Source organism: Meleagris gallopavo, chromosome 3 (assembly GCF_000146605.3).
Source record: "Meleagris gallopavo isolate NT-WF06-2002-E0010 breed Aviagen turkey brand Nicholas breeding stock chromosome 3, Turkey_5.1, whole genome shotgun sequence".
NCBI lineage: Eukaryota > Metazoa > Chordata > Aves > Galliformes > Phasianidae > Meleagris > Meleagris gallopavo.
In genome coordinates, this window is record NC_015013.2 from 69,843,963 (window position 1) to 69,863,486 (window position 19,524).

At 38.0% G+C, this 19,524-nt stretch overlaps 1 protein-coding gene across 1 annotated transcript; it reads left to right on the top strand.

Annotated features, from left to right (window-relative positions):
• Nucleotides 1-1,872: 1,872 nt before the first annotated feature.
• Nucleotides 1,873-19,524, top strand: LOC100541400 (Y+L amino acid transporter 2-like). The gene is made up of 9 exons (XM_010709116.3): nt 1,873-4,299; nt 7,244-7,369; nt 9,764-9,908; nt 10,810-10,933; nt 11,721-11,824; nt 12,105-12,201; nt 14,085-14,234; nt 16,032-16,215; nt 16,890-19,524. Exons 1-9 carry the CDS (start codon nt 3,798-3,800, stop codon nt 16,979-16,981), a joined length of 1,524 nt encoding a protein of 507 aa, XP_010707418.1. The 5' UTR covers nt 1,873-3,797; the 3' UTR covers nt 16,982-19,524.

Below are 19,524 nucleotides of genomic sequence, written 5' to 3' on the forward strand. Positions count from 1 at the left end.
AAAAAAAAGAAAACCACAACAATAATCATCTTTTGAGAATTATTTGTATACGGTGATGTTTTCCTTCTTTCCTTCTCAGCTGACCATCTACAAGTCCCTTTCTCTAGCCCGTTATACAGAGAGGACTTTGTGCTCTCTTTTTTTTCAGAGAGGTTGTGGAATCTTCTTGGATATCTTCCAAAACCTCTTGGACACTGTCCTGAGCTACCTGTTCTGGGCCCTTACTGGAGCATATTGCTCCAGAGGTCTCTGTCAACCTCAGCCATCCTGGAGTTCTATGATTCTGTAGATAAAGCTGGGACACAAAGACAATATTGCAAATAATTCAGGGCCATTATGCCTATCTATGTTCTCAAGGCCTTCTGCTTTTTCTCCGAGAAGAAGATTTTCTTCAAGTTGTTGAGGAAGCCCCTGAGAAAGAATGGGACCTGTATGAAAGCAGGATTCTGGAGTTAGGCGGTATAGACTGTTTGCCAACACAAGGCACAGGTGACTGTTGGAAGCTGTTTCATTTAATGTGCTGGTACACCAGCATGTTGATACCTGTCTGAAAGCCATTTGCAGAGGGAAGCAGCTCCTTCTACATGTTAGAGTCTATGGGAGCCCATCCAGCCCGGGCTTCCCCTCGTACCAGAAAGCTTTTATGTCCTGCTCTTCAAACAAATTCTTTTATTCTCAGGAAGCCATTCTGATTCCCTGTCTCCTAAAAGATCTACTGTAAAGCTTTGTTGCCTATTATAACAATTTTCCAACTGAAATTGGCCACTCTTTGTAAGAATTCAGCTTGTTATACCCTTGTTATACCTGTGATGTTCGTCCCTAGTATGAAAGACCTCACAAACATTAACTTGTAGTGGCTTTATCTTGGATTATATATACCATTGAAATATGACCTACAGTGATGCCCAAGTGACAATGAACCAGTCATGCTTGACCAGTGAGTCTTCTTAGCTTAAGCTTTTCTGTGCACCAGTTCAAAGGCAGAAGCAGTGATGATGGTCCCAAGATGGATAGGTAGGATGAAGAGAATGTGACACACGAGGGTGAAGTGACGTAACAGTATGACAGGGCAGAAAATAAGACTGAGGGTCAGGGTTGGTAGGAAGAAAATGATGAGCTATAAATAAGGGAAAGTTTTAGACCATGGTAGTAGACCACTGCATCTCCTCAAACAGCTTTTGTCCTTATCTGGGCTATAACAGCAGTAAATTCTTTATAACAGCAGATTCCTTTCCTTTTGCTATTATACAGGAAGTTGTGACAGAAGATAGTCTCCTAGTTTTTCCAATTTTCTTAATATTGTGAAGGCTTTGATGAAAACTGATGAGACCTTAGTAAAACTTTATTTAAGAAAGACATAGTGTTGAATAAAGAAATAAATAATAACTTCCAGGTTGTGACCACATTGAATAAGAGCATTGCGCTATCAAGGATCAGGAGTACTGAGACAGAGGATGGCAAGAGCAAAGCTGCTTACAAGTTTTTGTCCTCAGGAAGCTACTACTTTCTTGCAGAACTTCAGCTAATATAAATTGGGAGTACAGTAAATTTACACCTCATTAATTATGGAAATTGAATCTCTTATCCTTTGATTCTCAAGACTACCCATTTATGAGTATTAATTCAGTGTCTGGTTAAAAGTTTTGCTGATATGGCATTTCTTAAAGAGCAGAAGTTTGAACTCTTTCTTCATCTAATGTATTTTCTTTCAAAGTATTTTTATCCACAGTCACTTATTTATGAAAGAGATATTTCTCTACAGCTTTGGTTACACATTTTCAGGGATCTGAAATAATCTTTTGCTAACACAAGATGGAAAAAGAAAAATAGGCAAGACATTGTTACAAAAAAAAAATTAATGTTTAACTAAACATAAAAATAATTTAATATTAAACTGAACATCAAAGTTCAGGTTTTATATCATGTACACAAGTTACATGCACTAGCGACAGTCTATCAATTGCACTCTGTGTACTGCTTTACTAGAAAATAACTTGATCTCATTTATCAATAAGATTTCATTTCAGGGAAGCAGGTAGCCTCTGGTTTTTATCATCTACTTGCATAGCTCCATGCTCATATCATCTAAGGAACAGCTGCATTTTAAATTCTTACTCCCTTTGGGCTGTACCAACATTTGTGCATTTTGGCTCTGAATTATCTGAAAGAAAACGGAGGGGAAAAAAAACAAACAACCCTAGATCTGGCACAAAAATCACAAGTTGATTTTAAACCAACTCTGCTGCCAAAATAGTTGATTTGGGGAGTTAAATGCTGAAATTCTGTGTGCTTCTGTCTCAATGGGCTATTCAAGCAGCTGCAGTCACAGAAGGGGTTCCTGCCAACATCTCATGTAGCCATAGGGAGCAGAAACGTGATGGGGAAAATGGCTTCTTTTCCTCTTTCTTTTCACACCATCAGAAAATGTGTGTCAGTGGTAAGAAACTGGGAGTGCTTATTAGGAACTTTAAGGGAGATCCTTGACTGATGGATTGGATATTCAAAATTCCTCCAATTGAGCAAGATGATATTTTTCATTCTTCAAGGGACAAAGTGAAAAGTAAAAGGAGTCACCCATGTGTGAAGAGAAGGTCAGCATTAGGTGGGATGATCAGTCAAGTTTGAACACTTATAGCATAAACTAATATTTAACTTTATTCCAGTGTTCCTTCACTGCTTCTGTGGTTAGAAAAGTGCTTTTGGGATGAAAAAAAGCGCTTGATTTTTAAAGACAGTTTGATATCTTTTAATCTTTAATCCACATCATACCTCATTAGTTACTTGATCAACCAGGAGACTGAGTTGCACCAAAAAAAGTGGTAAACGACATTATATATTATTCAGAGCTTCTAAAACAGCCATACTTTACAAAGGAAAAGATGCATCTCAGGGAGCCATCAATCCACATTTTAACAACTTACATTTGGGATCAAATGTTTTCAGCCAGATTGTGCAGACAAGTTTTGTTCAACACAAAAAAAGCTTTGCTTTAGCTCTTAGGATTTTGAGGAAGTTTTCTTTGGAAGCTCTTTGGAGTGGGTGGATGGAGGGAGAGGAAGGAGAAATGCATTTCTCTTGAGGCAGGAACCAAAAAAGTCATTGTTCTAAGCAAGCATTGGTATGAGTAAGCCTGACCCAAGGATGGGTGTAGTCAAGAGACATCTCTGTATTTGAGGCTGCTATATTTTCTTTTGTTGTCCCTTGCCATCTCAGCCCCAAGCAGTGATGTGTACACAGGGCTGATTTATGTGTGACCACACAGCTGCACTGTTTTTCCGAATTCCTATTGAGCTTGGATCTTGCCCTGAGAGTGCAGGTGTTGGACTCCTTTGTATGAAAATGTTTTAAAACAGGGTTTTAAAACACAATCCCTATGCATGTGAGTGGCTTTCACCCAAAATTCAAGATGCTTTTATTCTGTAGCCATAACTTAATCTCTTGGAACAGCATGTTTCCAGGGGAAGAGAGTCTCTTTCTTCCTTAAAATCAGTTTAGCAACAGAATGTGGATTTACAATTTAAGATAAATAACAGAAGTGAAGTCAGGGTTCAATTTTAGGAATATGAAATAAATAAAGGAAATTTCAGGATTGATAACCAAGGACAGTGACCTCTCATTCACCTGTTAAAAAGGTACACAAGAGTGTATGAGTGTAAGAGTGAAAGGTAGGATTATCCACTTCTATGCGGTCTGTACCATTTGTGCCTTGTACACTAATTATCTTCCTCATTTCTCAGATGCTAGATGCTTTATAAAAGATGTTGTCTCCTCTTGTTTTCAGGTAATACTATTTGAAGATGCCAACGTCCTGGCAAATATGCTGCAAGAAAAAATCCAAATCTAAGAATGGAAATGCTGAAATGGATGACATGGCAGACACAAGTGAAAAAATGCAGATGAAAAAAGAAATTACGTTACTAAATGGAGTTTCATTAATTGTAGGAAATATGATTGGTTCTGGGATATTTGTATCTCCCAGAGGTGTTTTAATGTACAGTACTTCCTACGGACTCTCTCTTATCATCTGGGCTCTTGGCGGAATGTTTTCACTGTTTGGAGCTTTATGTTATGCTGAGTTGGGAACATCCATTGTTAAATCTGGAGCTAGTTATGCCTACATCCTGGAAGCGTTTGGTGCCTTTGTGGCCTTCATTAGACTGTGGTCATCTTTGCTTATTATTGAACCAACAACTCAGGCAGTGATAGCAATCACATTTGCTAACTATATTGTTCAGCCGATTTTTCCTCATTGTGAGCCACCGTACGATGCAGTCAGATTGATTGCAGCTGCTTGTATTTGTAAGTAAAATTCTGATTGATTAGAAATCAATAGCTATGCTGTAGGTGCCCAGACAAGTTTTTCAGAGTTTTATTCCTTCATCTGCTGTGAAAATACTTATTTCCTCCTTTGAATACATTCTTAGGAATTCATATGCTTTTGTTCAGATGTATTTTACTTAAGGCTGAGATTATTAGAGGGGAAAGGATAATTCCATCTGTTTGAGGGAAACTGTGACTGCTGAATTAAAGTATCTTTGTGAATCTTTGGTCCAGTTTGCTGTTGACATTTGGCCTATGTCCTCTTCCCTGTTTCTTGCAAATACTGTAGAATGAATAAAGATCAGAAAGCTTATATGAAATTAAAATTACAGTGACCAGTGATAGGACTTAAGGGAAAGGCATGGAGTTATGTCAGGGAGCATCAGGTTGGATATTAGGAAAATGTTAATCACTGAAAGGGTGGTTGGACCCTGGAACAGGCTTGCCAGGGCAGTGGCGACTCTGTGGAGTCCAGGGTTGGACTCGATGTAAATCTCTTGCTGCTGAGGATGTTGTGTGATTCTTTCATTCTAGTATGAGTTTTGTCCCTAGAAAAATTGAGTAGTAATCACATACTCCTCAGATTTGACTTAATTGAACACAGGGATAAACATCATAACTTTATCCTCCAGTAAATGAACTTCACTCAAACATTTTTTCCATAGAACTTTGTCAAGATGGGTCATGTTCCTTTCAGGCTATGCTATAGTGTGATCTTTTAGAAACAAATTGTATAACTTTACAAAATCTTCCAGAAGAATGAGTATTTTTAAGTTATTGTAATATACAGGGACAATTCTGAAAAGCTGTTCTCTCTGTAGCCCTGATTTCCACCAGCATGCTACAGAGGAAGTTCACTTCTGAAGAGGGCTCAGTGATGTAACTTGAGGCCCTTATGACCACTCCAACCAGTGGTCCAGTCAAAAAAAACCTAACCCTATTCCAAAAGGCTTTATCAGCTGAAAGCTTCCACTTGCACAGAGAAGCAGTTATTTATTAGAGCAAAATTAATTTCCCTAGTTTTCTAGATGCATTTCATGAAGTCCTAATGCTTGGGGGAAGCAATCTTCAAATACTGATTTTTCATTAAGACTTTGTTTTTTTGGTTATTCTTGCTGTAGTCCTTATGTGAATCATTTGTAGTGTACTCTGGTACCTCTGACTTCTATGAGCTGATGCACAAGGTATGGCTGGCAGCTGCTGCTTTCTCATACAGAAAATTAGCTGCTTCTGACCAGGCTTATGACCAGCGCTTTAAGTACCAGCTCAGATTGCTGGGAAAATTACAGTTTACTATGATAATTGTAGTAAGCAACTACTGATATGTAGTAAGCAATTTGGCAGTCAGATAGCAAGCTTATTACTAGCTTGAAAAATTTGACAAAGTTAAGGAGCAGTGGATTTAATTGAGGCTTCACCAACACAGTGCAGAGAACGTATCCACATATTTAGTGGTATTTACCAGGAATCCCATGGCAAGATGCTGTAATGACTATATATAATGAATCTCGTTTTCTGTACATGTGCAATAATTATATCCTTTGCACTATTTCAAACAGCCCTTTATAGCATTGCAAGTAACTCATAAATGTTCAGTATTGAAAACTTCAGTCAACACTTGTATCATTTTTAAGAAATACTGCTGGAATTCTAGCGCTTACTGATACATACTACTGAACTGTTTTTTTCATACCAGAACAAAACCAAAGTCCTGTCCTTATTGCACAATATTGGTATGTTAACAGTGGGGACGAATCAGGTCCTGATTCTCTACATAGGTGCGTAATTACTTTCACAGCTGGCAGGGCACCCAGACAAATATGCAGAGCTGCTTGTGACAAAGAAGACAGAAGTTCTGTGAATGTCTGCAGTTATATGCTAATTTCCTCACTAAATGGTTTTCATTTTAAGCAGTTACAAAATCCTTTTTCTTTCTTTTGAAACTGTAGTGCAAATGATAGGCAGGTCAGAGAAACAGAAGAATAGAGCAGAAGACTGCTAGAGAAGAAATAGCCCACGCTGTTCAGTGCTTGAGGCAACTAACTGCCCTTGCTGCATTTAGTTGCTGTTATCCGGCAGCTGGACATCATACCTGATGCCAAATGCATTTCTCTGTGAATTAAGGAGCTGCCAGGGAGATGAGCTGCCCACAATGCTGTTCATGTACTCGAAGAGCAGGAGGCATGCTTGCCAAGCATTCAGCATTACAGGTACTAGTGCTCCTCACAGCCTCTAAGCTCGTCAGGTTTAACTTGTGCAACAAAGCTGAATGCAAAAAACATGGCAGGAGAGAAAGATTAAGTTGACACCACTTAATCTCTGCAACCAGCACTTTGTTGTTTCCATTAGCCTTTGTCGAAATCAATGCTTGAGAGAACTCTGTAAGTACTTCTGTAACCTTCAGATCTGGGTTCAGAGCATGAATGGCACAGCTCCCACCTGTGGGCACAGCAACAGCATTCTGAGCTGTCTCAATTCAGGGTCCTACAAAGAGCATCCAAGCTCCTTGGTGCAGGAGCTGTTCTTACTCTGTATAAAGACAAGGGCTTTGGTTGGTGTGGAGAACTTCAGTGCAAAGAATATAAAGAAATTGTATTTTCTGCATGTGCACAACTTGCTGGTGACACTGTTGACTCTGAGGAAATTTATAGCTTTAAAGATTACTTTAAAAGAGCAGGAGTCATCCTAGAACTCAAAATCTGGTGTTTTCTTTATGCCTTCATTGTTGTGAAATACGCATCACAGTATCCTCCAGAGTAAATCAGGTATTTAATTCATCTGATTATATCTAGGTGGTCCTGAAATATTGAAAATTGATTCTGTTGTATTGCTTGGCAGAGGGGTGGTATCTGGAAGAATATTTTTGCAATATGTGATGTGAAACATACAGTGGTCCTCCCGTGCATGTCACTTTTCTCTTCAGGTTCCTTAACGTTTATTAATTGCGTTAATGTGAAGTGGGGAACTCGCGTGCAAGATATTTTCACATATGCAAAACTTATGGCCCTTGTCGTGGTGATATCTGTTGGCCTTTACAAAATTGGTAAAGGTAAGAATATTTTCTACTTACTTGCATTCTTAAAAATGAAGTGCATATTCATTTCAAATTCCATACAGGAAGATTGGACTCCAGTAGACTTGCACTTGAAGTATTATTTCTTCTGAAAAAGTTACCTGTCACAGGAAGATTCGGGGAATTTTATGGCTTACTAAGCACTGGTTGTTTAGTTATTCTTTCGTTCTTGCTGTGGCAGACTAACACATACCAAGTTCTGCATTGCTCAGGCTGTATAGGAGGTAGCAGTTGAATTCATAGAATCACAGAATGGTCTGGGTTGAAAAGGAGGGGGAATGACTGTTAACATCAGTTTGATGATAGCTAGATTAGTTAGTCCCAATGTCTCTGGCACATGCTAGTAAAAATTAATAGCATGTTGGTGCAATTATCAGCATGAAGAAGCAAGATGTTTCACCTTCTCCTGGGACTGAACAGCATAGCAGAAATCCAGGGAAGAAGGAACTTGCTCTTCAGCTGTGCAAAAGAGATGCTGGCAGTGGTGATAGGGCTTGCTAATTGCTAGAAACAGGAGACAATGCTGTAACACTGCATTCCTGTGATTCACTGTGGTATGGTAAAACATCACAGGATGGTTGAGCCATTTTTTATCGACAGTAAACAGACTGAATTGTATATACCCAAAAGCTAGATACTAATTTCCTCCAGGGCTGCTTTTCCAACTCTAGCTCTGTCGCTTAGTAATTAAGGTTTCTTTTCTTTTTCATTTTCATTTACCATTAAATCCCTAAATAGCCATTGTGACTTTATTCAGTAAAAGTAAAGATGATTTTCACTCTTCAGCTTAGGAACTATCTTTTTTTTTTTTTCTGTAGAAACTAATTTGTAAAACCAAATGTGAGAGCTTGCTTTCCCACGTTTTCTGGTGTTCACCTTTCCTTGGCTCCAGTTCACCAGCTGTTTTTATACCATAAAGTCTTTAAGGGAGCTTTTTTTGTTTAACCGTATCAGTGTATGTCATTTGTCACTGATTTGATCAAATTTAAACAAAACTGAACAAATGAACACAGTCCTAAGGTTGGTTTATTTACATTGTTACCTGGGTCAGGAGGACAAAGGCAAAGAGGAAGCCTTCTTGCAACGAATGCAAAATGCTGAGGGTTTTTATTGGTGGCAAAGGTCTCATCTCTAATTTGTCTGAATAGAACCAAGTGCTTAAATACAGAAAGGGCTGGGAGGAAGAATGATTGAGACATCTGGAGAAAGTTGTGATCAGGTCAGTGAGCTCTTTTAAACTTAGCAGCTGTTTCAGTGGAAAGAACAGCTCTCTTATTTTAGCCCTGCCATGCTCCTGATGTGCTGACATACACCACTTCTTTTAAAACACTGTGAATATATCTGATTTTGAGTAGGTGCTCTCCAGTTAAAAAGCTTTTCTTTGTTCTATTGGATATTTTCCTTGTTTTTTTTTTATTCTTTCCTACAATTTTCTTCATCTATGTCCTCTAAGTGTGCGTTGATCTTGCAGCTTCACCTTCTCAAATTCTAGCAGTCTATGAAGAAAATTATTTTTTTGTGAATGTGAAAGACTGGCATTTACTGTTCTTAAAAGATTGAATTTCTTTTGTGGCAGCATTGTATTTCTTAGTCTAACCACAAGATGAAGTTGTTTGATTTCATAGCAAACATTTTACTTTCTTCCCTAACAGAGGTTTCAGTGTGTTTCTGTTTTCCTTAATACCTAAACCCATTTCCATTTATGTTAGATAGTTCACTTTCCTTCTGCACATTCGAGTAGGCCTTTCTTCCTCTTTTCAGGGCTGCAGAGAAGGCCTACACGGTTTCACGAGTAGTTCTTCTATTTTTCTATTTTACAGTTTTCTGCAGTTTCTTGTCTCAACTGATTGAACTAAACTAGAGAATTTAGAAAGGGAATATTTTCCGTGTCTTCTCTAATTTTGGTGAACAGCTGTCCCACTGAGATGGGGTCTTGAGAATTTCTCACTCCGTTGGACACCAGTCCTTGTGGTGACAATATGGATAGGAGATGATGGAATATGAGACAGATTCAGGAGTTGAAATTGGGTTTCTCAACTGTGTCTCCCTGGCTCATAGCCCTCAGCACTTCACGCTCTCTTGGTAGGCTAGGGATTGGTGCCAGGAATGAGGAAGCTGTGAGGACTGGTGGGATTTCCCAAGTGATGTCCAAATAGCAAACACGGGAAAATGTGTTGTCAGTGTAACTGTCTAAATGATAGCTGATTGAAACTCTCTTATTTGTCAAGTGAAATTTTAACTTTTAAGAATAGTGATGAAACCTGGATTAAATAGCTTTTATTTTGAGGGGGACAGATGAGACATTTCGTGTAGTGCCCTATGTCTAAATCGTTGACATGTAACAAGTAATTGTACCTGCCGTTTGTACAGGAGAAACAGAAAATCTCAAAGCTGCCTTTGAGGGCTCAGCAACAGACCCGGGAATGATTGCACTGGCTCTGTACTCAGCCCTCTTTTCCTACGCGGGATGGGACACCCTGAATTACGTCACCGAGGAGATGAAGAACCCCGAGAGGTAAATGCACATTCTGCATTCAAAGCACTGGAAAGCGTCCTGGTACGGCAGGACGAGCTGCTTTCTGATTAGAAATTAGTCTAACCATTTTCTCTACAAAAACACTTATTTCCAAAAGAACTAGTAAGAAAGAACTCCTCTCTCACCAATTGTATCACATTAATAATTTTCCTCCAGATATGTGTTTTATACCTTACACTTTGGACCAGACTTTTTAAAAGGAGAAGAACAAATCCCTGCTGAAAGTGTGAGTCCACCTAAGCTTTCTAAAATTCCCTACTTCTTCTCAGTCAGACAAAACAATTATTTTATTTTCCGTGACTGCTTTTGCCACCAAGTGTAAGACTGTCAAGTTTTTGACTGTTTTATTTTGTGATCTTCAGTGTTACTATTTATGGGCAAAATGTTTCATTTTGCTGAAGGCAAATAAAGAAGTCCACAGTAGTGTTGGATGTTCCATCCCCCTCCTCTTTGTAGGGATGTCCACCCTGTGGGAGTGGTGTGCTTCACCTGCTCAGATGATACAAGCCCACCTTGTCTTGGGACATGCACAGTTTATCAGTCAGGAAAAATGTTACAGTCAAGAAAACATCTAAGTATGCATTTGAAGTCAATTAAGTGCTCTATTAAACTGCTTTATATAAAAGACAATTTTTAAAGTGTTCAGGTACAAACGTACAATTTTGGCCTAAAACATGTGACACAGAGCCACAAGAAGCCAACTAAGCTGCTTATGGAATTGTTTCACATGTGGCTGAACTTTATTTTGTAACCCTGTGATTACAAAATGTTGGATTACAGAAAGTGACGGATGTATCCATTTGCAAGTGTTTGAATTTAGGGACAGTATTTTACTTAAATCTGCAGAACATGAAATAATTTTGTCATTTTCCTTTTTCAGGAATTTACCTCTTTCTATTGCAATTTCCATGCCTATTGTGACTATTATTTACTTGCTGACTAATATAGCATATTATGTAGTGCTGGATATGTCAGCACTCCTCACAAGTGATGCAGTGGCTGTGGTAAGTTACATAAAATGACAAAACCAAAAGTTACTGCATGGAAGTAGTTTCTAAATTCTTCTACAGTGGAAGAATCTCAGGGAGCATACTTATTGGCAAAACAATAGAAGTATTTCTATGCTGAAGATGTTTGCTTTGTTTTAAACCTTGTTTTCGTGTAAGAGTACCACTATGTTAGAAGGTGCGTTTAAAGTTCATACCCAATAATTCTGCTCTTGTAAAATCCTCTTATATACTCTGTAAATCCTTCACCTCACAGTACTTAACTGTAGAAGATGCTTTCATTAGAGCCAGACAGAGAAACAGCTACGGAAAATCTGGGATTTAAGAACTACATGGGTTTTTTTTCTGTCATTTTAATGTAGAGTGGGGATTTTTAGTACTGTAGGACTGAAGCAGTATTTTCAACACAAAAATATGCCATGACGTGCTTTTCTAAAACTCTATCAACATTTTCTACAAAAGTACAATCATAAATAACGGACTAATATAAGCAGGATTTGTTAGAATACCTTATTAAAAATAAATTTTCATCTATTATTTCATTGATTTGATTTCAGCTTAATTTTTTAATTAATCTTTTTTAATGCGTCTGCCATTTTCATTTTTATGTTGGTTTTTTTTTTTTTTAAACCTAATTTCTGGTTTCCCAAGTCATTACTAGTCTTAGAGGAAAGCAGTGGCTATGACACTAAAATTGGGCTGGGGTGTTCTCATGAGGGTTTCCCAGAATTGTCCGTGTGTTTAATGCAATGGCCTCACTATTGTTTTCTTTCTTGCATTACAGACGTTTGGTACTGAAACGCTTAGTTATGCTAAGTGGATAATTCCTATAGCTGTGGCCATGTCTTGCTACAGTGGGTTAAACTCATCAATAATTGCAGCATCTAGGTATGAAATATATGATTTATTTTGAAGTAATAAAAAAGGAATAATTTGTCATTAATCTGCATTCTTCACTACCACACTGTAAAAGGGACACTGTTAATTTCTGCATGCTAAATTGTTCATTTATGCTGGAAGGACAATTATGATATAAACTACAGGAGAAGAGAGCAGCATTTACAATACACTGATAAACTAATTAATTCTGTCTTTGTCAGAAAGCAACAAGACATTCCTTGGCTAGCTGGTTGTTAGAGGGGACTTTTTTTGTTGGTTTTTTTTTTAGGCTTTTCTATGTTGGAGCCAGAGAAGGACACCTCCCTGACAGTCTGAGCTTGATTCATATGAAGTGTTTCACACCAGTCCCTGCTCTTCTCTTTAATGTAAGTGAAAGCCCAGCGCTATGCCTGGCATGATTAGCTGGGGATAAAGACACAGGGAGTGTTACATCTCCCTACTGTACACTGCTCCCCAGCTTTCCTGCACTGAGGACGTCTTCCTCAAGTGGCCAGGATTTCTAAAACTCATTTTATCTGGTGTTTTTTCTTCAGTGGAAAAAGAATGGCCTGATTCTGTTATGTACTCTCTGACTGTAAAAGTAGAATGAGAAACAGAAGCTTAGAAAATGGCTGTGTAACACGTAGACAGGAGTTAAATCTTTATATGTGTTTTCAGTGTCCACTGGAGAAGAGTATGACAGGAAGAGCTCTGCGACCCTCCTGTAGGCCAGTTTTCCAGGGCTCTATTTATAACACGAGTGTTAAAGCATTTAAATTTAAATTCATAATGTTGGATGTCTATGCTTGCTCTTACTATCTTCTGCTCTCACAGTACAAATAAATCCTGTGAGACAAAAGCAAGGAAGCATAGCATACAGTCTTCATGCAAATGATTTTAATAAATAATCCATAAATCTAATAGATTGAAATAAAAAAGAGGATACACACAAGCAAAGAAAGTGGAAAGAAGATGATTGTCCTCCTCTACTTGGCTCTTGTGAGGCCCCATCTGCAATACTGCATCCAGGCCTGGGGCCCCCAGTACAGGAAGGACATGGAGCTCTTGGAATGGGTCCAGAGGAGGGCCACTAAGATGATCAGAGGGCTGGAGCACCTCTCCTATGAGGAAAGGTTGAGGGAACTGGGCTTGTTTAGCTGGGAAAAGAGAAGGCTCCAGGGAGACCTCATTGTGGTCTTCAATATTTGACAGGAGCATATAAACAGGTGGGGGAGCAGCTGTTTACGAGGGTGAATAGTGATAGGACAAGGGGGAATGGATTTAAACTAAGATGGGGAGGTTTAGGTTAGATATTAGGAGGAAGTTTTTCACACAGACGGTGGTGACACACAGGAACAGGTTGCCCAAGGAGGTTGTGGATGCCCCATCCCTGGAGGTATTCAAGGCCAGGCTGGATGTGGATCTGGGCAGCCTGGTCTGGTGGTTGATGACCCTGCACATAGCATCAGGGTTGAAACTAAATGATCATTGTAGTCCTTTTCAACCTAGGCCATTCTATGATTCTATGAATCATTCAAAAGCATTTCATTCTTTTTTATTTGAACTCGTGTTTTATTTGGTATCCTGCCTTGCCATGTGTTACATAAGGGGTATGAGCAGAGTACCATACCAGTCATGTTGGACATTAAATAATGTACTGGTAAATATTGTCTCATTATGGATACTCCCTTAATACAACACTGTCCTCCTTTTTTCTGGTGGATTTTTTCTGCTTATGGAATGAAGACTGCATATTTCTGTTTCTCATGTTTGTTAAAGCAGTCATTAAATTCCTGGTATTTTAGATCTCATTTTCCCTTTCCATGCAGAGTATACAGCACACCTGTGTAACACAGAATTTAATGTTCTTAATGAGTGGATTGTGAGCACCTCCAAAAGAGAAACAAAATTAAAAGCGAGGTTTCAAACTGAAGCTGATCAGAACAGTTGGCCCATCCAAGGTTGGGCTGTTCATCCATCCTTGTTAGGAGGGTTTTCTGTGATGCTGAAATGCAGCTTCACAAAGGCAAGGCAAGACCTCTTCAGCCAGGCCTGGAGATGTCAATGCTACATTTGAGGAAGAGATACCAGCAGATTTCACGCAGTGCCTTTGTGGATTTCTTAGTTTTAATTATATCCTTCCTGCAAGGACCTGATTTCCAGCCAAATATGTTTGAAACAGGCCTTTTTATAACTTTACTACCTGTTTTCTTCTTAATACAATGTTTATTTATTTTCCCATAAAAATGCCTTTCTTTTTTATCTCTAGGGTTTAATGACTTTGCTTTATCTCCTTGTGGAAGATGTTTTCCTCCTCATTAATTACTACTGCTTCAACTACTGGCTCTTCGTGGGCCTGTCTATTGCAGGACTAATATATTTGAGATATACTCAGCCACGTAGACCACGACCTATTAAAGTAAGTGAGAGGAAATAAGCTGTAACAGCCAGCTCATATATAGGTTTATGTTACACATAATCCCAAACTCATAACATTACCAGTTGTGCTACAGGCTATTCATTTCAGCCATAGGAATCCTGTTAGCATAGAAGGTAAGAAATGAAGGAGCAAAACCTATTTCAGTTTCCACAAGAACAAGTACTCTTGCTGTGAGCTTGAAATTATACTTTCAATTTCTTTTTCCTTTCATTAAAATTTAAGTTTCTCTTTTTTTTTTTCTTTCCCCTGAATAAATAAATCACTGGGGTTCACAGTCAGTTCTTAGTCCTTTTAGTTTTGTTCACAGAGGACTCCAATATGTGATGGGGACTCCAGGGAGATTCGCGCTGGTCAAACTTAGCATAAGAAATTCATCAAGAGTCTCTCCAAAGACAATAAATGCTCAAAATTCTGCTCAAGTAGAAGTTCAAAAGCTTGAATAATAAAATACAGACATTCAGCCTTCCTCATGCACAGTGGTTATATGCAGTGAAATGCAAGCTTAAAACTGACAGTAGAAGGGCATCTGGCTATAACAAGGTGAAGGAGGCAGCAGAGAGATGAGGCACACGTACGGTTCATTTCTAGCTTAAATCCAGTGACTGTCCAGAATGCAGGAATGGAAGCCCAGAGCTTCCCTCAGGCACAGACGGCTACACACTCTTATTTGACTCTGCTCCCTTGACTCTATGGCCTGTGTCCTAGCTCTGCAGAGATGCAGCAAAATTATGAGAAATCCAAATTAGCATCATATCTTTTGAAGCTTTTCTAAACATTTCTTCCTTGTTACCCTATATTCCTGCACCATCTTTACCAGCACTTTTTTTTTTTCCTGGTTAATTGTAACATCCTGAATATAAAAGCTAAAATATGCTCAGCACATACTGCTAGGAAAGCTTACACAAATCAAATATTCCTGAAGCATTCTCACACTTCATTTTCAAACTTTTGTACAAGATATAAGAAGATTAAGGTAAAATTTTGAATTCTGGGCAGTTTTGGTATTGACTTTCCTAAAGCAAGGTAGATAATAGATAATAACTATTTAATTCCTAGCAGCATTTGTCAGCTTAGTCAATGTCACAAGTTTGCATACACTTTTTTTTTTAATCATAGACATTGGTTTTCATCACTTTATAGTTATAACTTTTTATAAGTAAAAGAAATATTTATGCCAGTAAAAACTCCAGTGCTCAAATGCCATCTTTTGAATTCTTTAGAAGTCTAGTGACTACAGCCAGTGAAAAGCATTCTAGTAAAAAATAAATCCATATATATGTTATTGCAACTTCCATTAGTTGTGATATATACTTGCTAAGTGCCCTAGCAAAATCATTCATTTAGTTTTGTAGAATCAGGGTGGTAATTGAAAGTCTAGCTGAGATGGATCCCCATCAAAGCTGCAATTAAAAATTTGCAATTGAACTTACAAGGAAAACTATCCATTACTGTTCAGTTTTAAAGTAGTGCTTTCAAAGATTGGTCTCTTACTAATGTGGAAAGGAACTGAGCTTGTACAGATCTAAAAACTACAAAATAGTCATCAGATTGTCACAAATGTACCAAAGAGGCTCTCAGCAGCATAAACTGAAGCTACCTACCATAAGCATGCTGCCTGTAGCCGTTCAAAAGATAATACGCAGTACTTACTAGTCATATAGTCAATAATTATGTTTTTATTATTGACCTGTATCATTTTAATCTACAGAGTTTGACATTTTTTCCAATGGAATATTTACTGCTTCTTTTAATAAATGTTTGTTTTTTTCTCCACAGCTTAATCTCTTCTTCCCTATCATATACTGTTTATGTTCCCTTTTCCTGGTCATAGTTCCTCTCTACAGTGACACGATCAATTCCCTTATTGGCATTGGTATTGCCCTCTCAGGCGTTCCTGCATATTATTTAGGAGTCTATCTGCCAGTTGAAAAAAGACCTAAATGGCTACAGTGGCTCTCTGGTAAGTAATATACTCTCTTTTCATAGTCATAGTGCTAGTGTTTTGAATGCTTGATCAGAAGTATAACTTTTCCTACATTCTTCTTCCCCTATGATGTATGTCTATGCTGCATACAGCATATCACATCATTTGCTTCATCACATGGCCCTGAAAACAAAGGACACGTACCTGTACGAGACAGTCCAATATGTGGATGCAGTATGGTCATCCAATACCTGTGGTATTAGGCCATTTCAGAATATTGGTTTATTAAAGACTCTGCAGGATTGTGAAGAATAAATGCATGCAGTTTAGTATCTTGGAAGGAAGAAATACCAGAAGACCACTGCTTCACTTCCTGATTGGGAAGTGGGATATCAGAGTCAGAGGAGCCCATATGTTTTCCTAAATTATGAAGCAATGAATGATTGGCCTGAAGGCTAGTTTCTACTTCTCAAGTTCAGGCAATCTTGAAAACCAAAAGTTTAATATTTTATTCAGTTTGACATCAGATGTCAATGTGACAATTAAAATATTGATTAAGAGAGACTTTATTTTTAATTATTGATTTCTTTTTCCCTCTATCAATTATATTCTACTAATATTTGCATAGTGCTTTCAAATGCCTTAAAAGTCCGTACATTTGTCAAAGATGTAACTTTGTCTCAGCTATGCATTTTTGCTCTGTATTGCAGTTACAACAACCAAATACATTCAGCTGCTCTTCTACTGTGCCCTGTCAGACCTGGACATAGACATGGAACCTACAAAAGCTAAAAGCAAATAGGATTGCCTTGACACTGGGAATTGCACTTGACACATCCTGTCTGGAACAATTTTTATAACCTGAAGTTCTCTCCATATCCTCAGATACATTAAAGCATCAGCCACTGTACTTTGCACCAATTTGATGTCTGTTAATTTATGCTTGTTTCATAAACCACTTGCCAGCCTCTGTTTTACAGGATTTTTTTAATTGTTCATTAACAGTTATTGAACAGCACTTTGAAACTATAAAGTATGGTATGAACAAACACTTATCAGTAGGTAATTATTAGGTTCATTGCAAAAGCTTAAAAAAAAATTAAATTCCATCAGAATCCTAAGAAATAAATTGATCAATGTAACAAAAATCAGATCAGATATCTGCAAGGTTTAAAACCTGAGTTGGGAAGCAGAAGCCACAGTGTACTTCTAAAAATATTCCTAAATTCTTAGCCAAATAAAAAATAGATAGTCTGTACTGGATAGGATACAGTTGGCAATTGGTTTTGGTCAATTCTGTTTTGTGAAAAATTCTTATTTCATTATAGGCCACATCCATTACTCTTTTTGTGGTAGAAGTATCTTCAACAAACAAATGACACTCTTGTAACTGACATATTTTTTGCTTTCTGGCAGAACATCTCACTGTGGAGCACTGTAAGGGACTGAGACATGCTTCAATTCACTTTATTCAGAGAAAATACATTTTCATAGCATCCACTGCTTGCCTTTCAGTATCAAAAGCATGGCCCAATGAATCGTACTAATTTTTTTGCACAGTAGAACTTATTTAAGGATTTTTTAAGGAGAAAATTTAAAAATCTTGATTAAAAATCCTGTGAGCTACTGCCCAACCGTGCAGGCTGGTCTTTCACAGAATGGTTGAGGTTGGAAGGGACCTCTGGAGGACACATGGTCCAAACCCTCAGAGTCACCTAGAGCAGGTTGCCCAGGACTGACCTTGCCAGTTCTTCTGGCACAGCACCCTGCATTCCTGCTCTTCAGCAACCAGAGAGCCTTCTGCACTGGCTGCCAGGCCTTCACATCTTGCAGGTCCCCATTGCAGCACTAGACAAGTGCACCCACCACTGATTAAATAAATGGGCAGTGAAGAACACTACATTTTTCAGTGTGGCACACAATGATGTGTAACCAGTCCTAATTCTTAGCTGCTTCAAGTGGAAAAGACAACAACTGTCAGAGAAAAGAAAAAAACAATCAACTTTACCAACTAGACTATGAAAACAACAGTTCCTTTTCTAATCTGCTTCATAGATATGTTGCACTTTTTATTGTCCTTCTTGTCAATTTATACTTCCTTTCTGTAATTATATTTGAATGTAGCATGTATTTTTTTAATTCAAATTCCACTCAAGTAACCCCAAGTAAGTTATTTTTTTTAAATCTTATTAAGTCCCTGTGGCTTCCACTATTATTGTCTTTTATTTGTGTCTATCCAGACAAAGAGAAATGGGATAGGAAAGAAGGCAGCTGTTGCCACTGTGACCTTTTTTTCATTCCTTCCCTACAGTGTAAGATCATTTGCAAGATGATAAGCTCATGTACCTCTAGCCTAATGTTTGCTGGCACTTCTTCTGTGAAGCTTTCTCCACACATTCCAATGCCATCCATTGCAGCACTTGTGGGATTTTCTTTTGATGTAAAGTGTAAGTGATAAAAATGCACTAAACTAAGGTATGGTACTTAGATATTTAGTATTTAAGGTACTAATATACTAGAAATATATATTTTGCTTTTTAGAAGCTGTGACTTTCATGCACTAAAATCACTGAAATATCATAAACATTAAGAGGAAAGGAGATCAAGGGTGTAATTTAGATTGCCCTGTTCCAGATACTCTCGTGTATTCTTCATGTACACAAGTGCCTATGTTACAGTATTGCGTGATGTTCATTCTGCTCTGTGACTTCACAGAAATACTGCATTGTCATCCCACCTTTTGAAGGCACCAGTTAATGATGCAGTTGAGATACCACAATGCACGCAGAGAATATAAAGCCTACAAGACAGTGCCATATTAAACCTAGCAGTCTTTGTCTGCAGAGTTCAAAGTCACGCTTGGTGATGAGCTTCATGTCACATCAAGAAAGCACTGCACCATGCTATATGTTTATTACATGCCCAAAGGTGCTACGTGTTTGGACACAACTGAAATGATACCTCAGGTGGTAGCAGATAGTGGGTACCAAAGGTAGTATAAGAAAGGCTATGAGCATTTCCATAGAAATTCTGAGGTGATAAACTTTGTGGTTTTTTATCAAAATCTGTTTTTGTATGAATCTGTTGGCTTTCTGGGCACCACACACAAGCTTCCATTTTCTTTCTTTCTGGACAGGTGACAAGTGGAAGTGTATTAGTAGTCAGATACAATGTTATAAATGTGAATACTGTTATTGAAATTCTGTATGGACATTGGAATCTCAGAAATGTTCGTGTATTTGTTGATTTTTAATTCCTTACAAATAATATGTGTAAGTTGTTTTCAAATATCTAAAGCCAAGTTATAGATGCTGAAATATTTAAATAAATCACATTTGATTCTTG

What these genes read in the sequence shown, in the direction of transcription:
- LOC100541400 (XM_010709116.3), top strand. Translation starts at nt 3,798, where the DNA reads ATGCCAACGTCCTGGCAAATATGCTGCAAGAAAAAATCCAAATCTAAG. An exon ending in GAGATGAAGAACCCCGAGAG is followed by an intron (nt 9,909 to 10,809) that starts GTAAATGCACAT and finishes TTCCTTTTTCAG; the next exon opens with GAATTTACCTCTTTCTATTG. An exon ending in CAAGTGATGCAGTGGCTGTG is followed by an intron (nt 10,934 to 11,720) that starts GTAAGTTACATA and finishes CTTGCATTACAG; the next exon opens with ACGTTTGGTACTGAAACGCT.